Source organism: Fragaria vesca, linkage group LG5 (genome assembly GCF_000184155.1).
Source record: "Fragaria vesca subsp. vesca linkage group LG5, FraVesHawaii_1.0, whole genome shotgun sequence".
Taxonomy (NCBI): Eukaryota; Viridiplantae; Streptophyta; class Magnoliopsida; order Rosales; family Rosaceae; genus Fragaria; species Fragaria vesca.
In genome coordinates, this window is record NC_020495.1 from 6,388,012 (window position 1) to 6,394,416 (window position 6,405).

Consider the following 6,405-nt stretch of genomic DNA (forward strand, 5'->3'; position numbering starts at 1 on the left):
GGGGGGGGGTGGCAATGCTTATTACACACGGATAAAAAAATCCGTGTGAGATGTTGACGTGAGTCCCATTACATATTCATTGACATAATTAGTCTTAATGTAATATCGTCCATGTGAACAATTTCTTAATTACCTCACACGGATATCTGTGAGAAATACGTACCCTACCATTCTCTGACCCACTTCTGTGCGGAAGACATTTGACACTGATTTTTGTGTGGAAAAGTGATGGAATTCAAAAAAAAATTATTCTGCAAAATATTGATGTTCCTCATAATCTTCCTTGGACTACAATCTACAAGCAATACATACGTGATAGGGTAGAGTCCTTAATCATGTATAAATTTTGCAGGTTAGTTTCTCCTGCGTTACATTTCCTGCGTTAATCACTGCGTATTGTGGCCAAGCAGCATACCTCCGCAAGTTCCCTCACGAAGTCGAGAAAACGTTCTACAGCTCCATCCCAGGTAACTCGATCGATCACTTTCCTTCAAGCAAAATTGCTTAAGTTTTACCATAGATCGGTGTTTGCTTATTAACTCATTTACGTATGCAGATCCTTTGTACTGGCCAACCTTTGTTGTGGCCGTAGCCGCTGCCATTATTGCCAGCCAAGCTATGATTTCGGGGGCGTTCGCAATAATCTCTCAGTCCCTTTCTCTCGGTTGTTTCCCACGAGTTAAGGTCGTTCACACCTCTGCTAACTACGAAGGCCAAGTATACATACCTGAGGTTAACTATATGCTCATGATCGCTTGCGTGGTGGTCACCGCAGCCTTCCAGACAACAGAGAAGATCGGAAACGCTTACGGGATCGCAGTGGTCAGTGTGATGGTGATCACTACAGGTTTACTTACTCTAATCATGCTGGTGATATGGAAGACCAGCATATGGTTGATTGCTCTCTTCCTCGTCGGGTTTCTTTCTATTGAGGTCATCTATTTATCTTCAGTTCTGTACAAATTCGTTCAAGGCGGGTTCCTTCCTCTGGTGTTTTCTTCATTCCTCATGGCAATCATGGCGATTTGGCATTATGTACACAAGAAACGGTACATGTTTGAGCTCAACAACAAGGTTTCAAGCGAATACATGAGACAATTGGCCTCAAATCCCAACATTAACCGCGTCCCTGGAATTGGACTTCTCTATTCTGAGCTCGTCCAAGGAATTCCACCTATATTTTCTCATTTTATTTCTAATATACCCTCCATTCACTCGGTTGTGGTAATTGTTTCTATCAAGCCCATTCCCCTGAGCAAAGTTGCAGTGGAGGAGAGGTTTCTGTTCCGACAGTTGGAGCCAAGAGAGTACCGCATGTTCCGTTGTGTAGCAAGATACGGTTACAATGACAGAATGGAGGAGCCAAAAGAGTTTGAGCAACAACTAATTGAGAACTTGAAGGAGTTCATTCGCCATGAACACTTTGTACTTGAAGGAGAAGCACCCGGGAATGTAGAAGTGGAAGCAGTTCAACAGCCTAACCCTTCGTCTGGTTCCTCACCCTCCATTCAGTCATTCAATGCCGCTAGGTCGGCAAATTCGTCTAACCGGATTGTGTCGAGCCGGATTGTCTCTGTTCCTATCCGAGGGGCCGAAGAGGAAATGCAGTTTGTGCAAGCAGAAATGGAAAAAGGAATAGTGTATCTGCTGGGAGAGACAGAAGTGGTTGCAGCTGAAAACGCATCTTTCTTCAAGAAGCTCATTGTCAACTATGTCTACGATTTCTTGAGGAAAAACTTTAGGCAAGGGGAGACTATAATGGCAATTCCAAGGTCTAGGCTTCTCAGGGTTGGAATGACCTATGAGATTTGAGACTTGAGGTGACAATTTCTACAATCAAAATAAATGTGTCCAACCAAGGACAGTTGGAGCCAAATTGTACAAGCAATTGAGTGATAGATTGCATAACGTGCTTGTCTATATGCTAACTAGTGAATCCCAGATGATTGTGAAAGTGTGGAAGTAGAGGTGATTATGTGAAGTTTGGATGTAAAGGGTGTTTTTACAAGCTTTTTTATTTATGTTCTGATCGACTACAGCATACTACCTTTCTAGAGTAAATTAGCTTAGATCAAATCTTAATGTACGAGGGATTGAGGGTTATACATGTTAATTCTTATGACTTTATGAGTAACATCGACAAACTTCTCAGCCGTTTGATTAAACCATAAAGTAGGGAAGGTGATGTGTGTTACTGGTGTTGGTATGTTTCATCAGTAGGGAAATGAACTAATTCCTTAAGGGTGAAAGCCTTGGCCAAGAAATTAAGGGTGAAAGCCTAAAAGGAAGGTCATAATAGGATGACTGAGTATATGCTGCAAAGATAACTCAGAATCTAGTCGTAAAGTTTGCTTCACGATAAATATGGTTGAAAACTAACTGAAATAGACAGCAAAGTTATCACATCTTCATGTGGATCATCTCTCCACTTATATTTGGGTTGTCTCCAGCCCTTTGGTGGTGTTAGTTAATCTTAATTGATTCTTCATGACACGACTCATACAGTAAAACCTTTTGTGGAACAGATCGTACAAGGGATTTGGCAGTAAATTCAAACTTGAAAAGTTGAAAGTGAAATGGATCTAGTAGAGTATTGACTATTGAATATATATGCATTCCAAGTGCCAATATAGTCCCTTGCCAGCAATGAATTTCATTATTTTAAGGGGCAGTTAAGAATGTTTAACTAAATAGGCAAACAAGGACAGCAACAAATTATTTCAGAAACACCCTCAAATTCAATATCAGAATCCAGGCTTGAAATTGTGACCTCCACTACCTGCCACCCTAAAACTGATTCTCGATACTTTAGTTTTAATTAAACATTTGATAGGGTTATGTTATTTTCAAACAATTCTAAATTCATGTCAGTATCTAAGAATCTAAGATGGTCCATAGACTTCTCTCGATTGAAAAATTTGTACTAAGAAACATGAAGTGAGTGATAAGATCACTGACAATTCAATGGTCCAAATGCTCAGGATTTACTAGATACCCTTTAGCATTTTTTTGGTTTTGTTTGTTTGTTTTATTGTATTTTGTACCCAAAGGAAATGACTTTTATTAACAGCTTCATCCTAAATTACATTAAATCTTCTAACAAAGCATCCTCTATACTATCAGGAGACACTCAACACAAACACATAATCTGGCAAGAAAAATAGAAAGGCAAAAAAAAAAAAAAATGAAGAGCCAATCTATGGAGTAAACTATTTGCCTCAGAAAAATGCTGACCTATAAAGATGGCTTGTAAAGTGCAATAATGGCATTGATGTAGCTCCCTAGCTCTGTAGCAGCAAAGGCTTCGGCATTTCAGCAGACTACTCGAAGAATGTGCCTACAAGTTTGTGCTTCTTACGCCTCTCTATCCTTCACCTACAGTCCTCACTGTCTCAATGTTTTAAGAGATAAACTGGTGTATGTAATAAACAAAATATAATAGAAGAGATCCTTTACATACAATTCATTTCTAGGCGAACAATTAGTTTCCCCGAGTCCTTTTACTTTCTTTTTCAACTCAAATCTAAAACAACTCACATATATATCCCATGGATGTCAATTTCTGGCATGAATCAAAGCCACCTCCAGAACTGCACCGCATTTTATGAGCTCTTCTGTGATTCAATCAGGAATAATGAATATGTGATGATGACCATGGTTTCCAGAAGAAAACTACACTTCAATCCAGGTATCCATAAATGCAGTTTGATTTATGGAAAATTGCCTCTTTACTGTTTCAACTGAACCGCAGCTCTCATTCTGAATCAATCCTACCATTGAGAATTTGAGTGTGATAACATCCTTCAAATAGTGTGGGAGTTCAGCACTATGTCAATATCCAAGTCCCATCATCTAGGTTAGCAACTACTATCAAACTTGGCTGTAAGATCAACATAAATTAATCTACTTTAGGTCATTAGGTCCTCCAATCTTCTGCCTGCTTGTCGTTGAACCGTCTTCCATTCCGAACTCAGCAGCCAACATTTGTATATCAGGTGAGGATGGCCAGTTGGCTTTCTGATCCCAGTTTGAATTTGAATGTCTCGGCTGAGTTCCACACCTCTCCAACCTATCCAATCCAACAACAGTTTCAATCTGACTCTGTAGATCCTCAAGATCTTCAGCCGCCACAGCTTGACGTTTTCCCATCTCTATGTCATATCTTGTTTTAGGCATCTCAGGGCTCATGGGATGACCTAATGAAATTGTTGAATTGGTGTAGACAGAATCGACCTTAACCTTTTCCCCGAAGTTATGTTTAGATGGAGGAATCCTAGAGCAGAAGACTTCCGCAATATTTTCAAAACACCCACGATTATACGGGTTCATCTTGATAGTGTACCGATACCGGAAGTTCTCATATGTTGTCTGCAAGGATAAAAATAAATAAAAATAGCAAAATTTTAGTGAGAGAGAGAGTGGGAACACCAAACAGTGATAAATGTCAAGAATAAGGAACCTGATTGGTGCAGATCAAATATAGATGGAAGCCGCTGAGACCTCCAACAAACCAAGCAGCTCCAAATGTATACAGAATTAGAATTCCTGAAACTGGTGACTTCAATAAAGCACTCCAGAGATTGCAATGGTTAGCATCCATTATTTTCATGATGTTTACCCAGCAGAAGGCAAAGACATAGATGCACAGCATGGCTGTGGAGACCACAAACATGAAAAAGAATCGATAATTCCTCTGTAAAAAAGTAAAAAAATAAAAATCAATTGAACCGTGTTAGGCCAATGTTTTTAACAAAGAGAAGCATGATAAAAAAAATAACCCCTTGAACTCAAACAAGGAGAGAGTAATGATGCAGCTACATGCATATACTCAGGGTATGTCCTTCAGAAGGAATAAGTACTGGAAATTTACAACCCTAGTTACTGACTTCATGAAGGAACCAATGCAGGATTCATAATGTCATATATGCAGGGTTTTTTTCAAAATTACTTGAAGATCTTATCCTATAAGGTTTGATTTCACATTACAAAGATAATTCATAAACTTTAAAAGCAGAGTTTAGATTCATGCTAATATAAGAGAGAAATCAACATGTCAAAGAGAAACATACTCTCCCAATACATTGCCCCACCCATGGGCAATGGTGATCAAAACGCTCCACACAATTGTTGCATATAGAGCAGTGCGAGCATCGGGGCGGACGATATAGCATGCATGTATGGCAGTATTTGACCTTGACAATTGAGCCATTAACCATCACATCTTTTGTGGGTGGTACAGTCGGTGGTCCATTCTGACTTCCCGGCCACTCAGATGACATACTAGACATATAACCATCATCTTCTGGTTCAGGAGGATGCAGACTTCGAGGAATAACACCAGGATCTCTTGAAGCTGTAATGAAGAGAAGACTAACAACCTGCAGAAGTCAGTATTTCCAAAACATTCAATACTAATATAGTAGGCAGCATACAAACAATATGCAAGATCTTTAACGGAAAGTCACGCAAACAAACTTATTATCACTGATGATACTACACATCAGAATCATGTATCAACGGCAATATTATTTCAGAAAATGCTATAATAGGGCTCTTATCTCACAAAATCTCATCCAAGCTGAACGCTAACAGATCATTACGTGTATCTGCCTAAGAAGAAACAAAATTATGTAGGTCATATGCCACATTTGAGGTTTAAACATTAAAATTTCTATATTCTGGTTTTCCAAAAACTGACAACTGAAAGTTAACTCTACTAAATCCTCTGTGCTTGCTTAACAGATTAAGTGAAAAATTACATATCACACATAACAATGCTGCGAATGTATGTGTGTACATTTCTACTCATTCTATTTAGCTTCCTCATACTATATACCTATATACATTAGATGGGAATTGAAACCAGTCATGTAAAGTAAAGAACGTAGAACTCACATAGATTGCGCATACGACAGCTATAGCCACAATACAATTGCCAATATGGTGGGGGTACATATGAACTAGTCCACTAGAAACGAAAGAACAAAACAAGATCACCGGAACCACAATCAGCGACATAGTAAGAATCAATGACTTGCCATCCGGACCAAACATCAGTCTGCCATTAAAGCAAAATTTCTGCACACCAAAAAAACAAATGAGACACATTGTACATTTCTCCAAATCAAAACACCAATCCCAGCTTACTGAAGAAAACATATACACAACGCATTAGTTTTTGAATCTAAATAGGAAAATAGACCTACATTGTTTCCTTTCCAAACTTGATAAACTCTGAGGGACGGGCCAGGGGTGTCCATAATCCGGCGGTCGGAGTTGGAATGCTGAGCATGCACGTATATTCCGTCCGGCAAGTCGTCGCCGTCGTCTTTTCTCATATTGGGCCCGCACCCTAAAAATTCCTGAACTCAATGCATCTGATTCTGAATCCCAAAAAAAAAAAAA

General features: G+C 39.2%; 2 protein-coding genes across 2 annotated transcripts in view; one reads left to right on the forward strand and one right to left on the reverse strand.

The window, feature by feature from the left end:
* The window catches only part of LOC101305171 (potassium transporter 5-like), a 4,860-nt gene extending 2,754 nt beyond the window's left edge, over positions 1-2,106 (forward strand). The window contains exons 7-8 of the mRNA XM_004299147.1: positions 353-467; positions 557-2,106. Of these exons, the coding sequence (XP_004299195.1) occupies positions 353-467; positions 557-1,812 (1,371 nt within the window). The 3' untranslated portion in view covers positions 1,813-2,106. The remainder of the gene's footprint in view (positions 1-352; positions 468-556) is intronic.
* Positions 2,107-3,667: 1,561 nt separating this feature from the next.
* Positions 3,668-6,338, reverse strand: LOC101298801 (probable S-acyltransferase At3g26935-like). Its single transcript, XM_004300995.1, has 5 exons — positions 6,207-6,338; positions 5,896-6,078; positions 5,070-5,378; positions 4,460-4,693; positions 3,668-4,368 (listed from the first exon to the last, which is right to left on the reverse strand). Exons 1-5 carry the CDS (start codon positions 6,336-6,338, stop codon positions 3,904-3,906), a joined length of 1,323 nt encoding a protein of 440 aa, XP_004301043.1. The 3' UTR covers positions 3,668-3,903.
* Between the last annotated feature and the right edge of the window lie 67 nt (positions 6,339-6,405).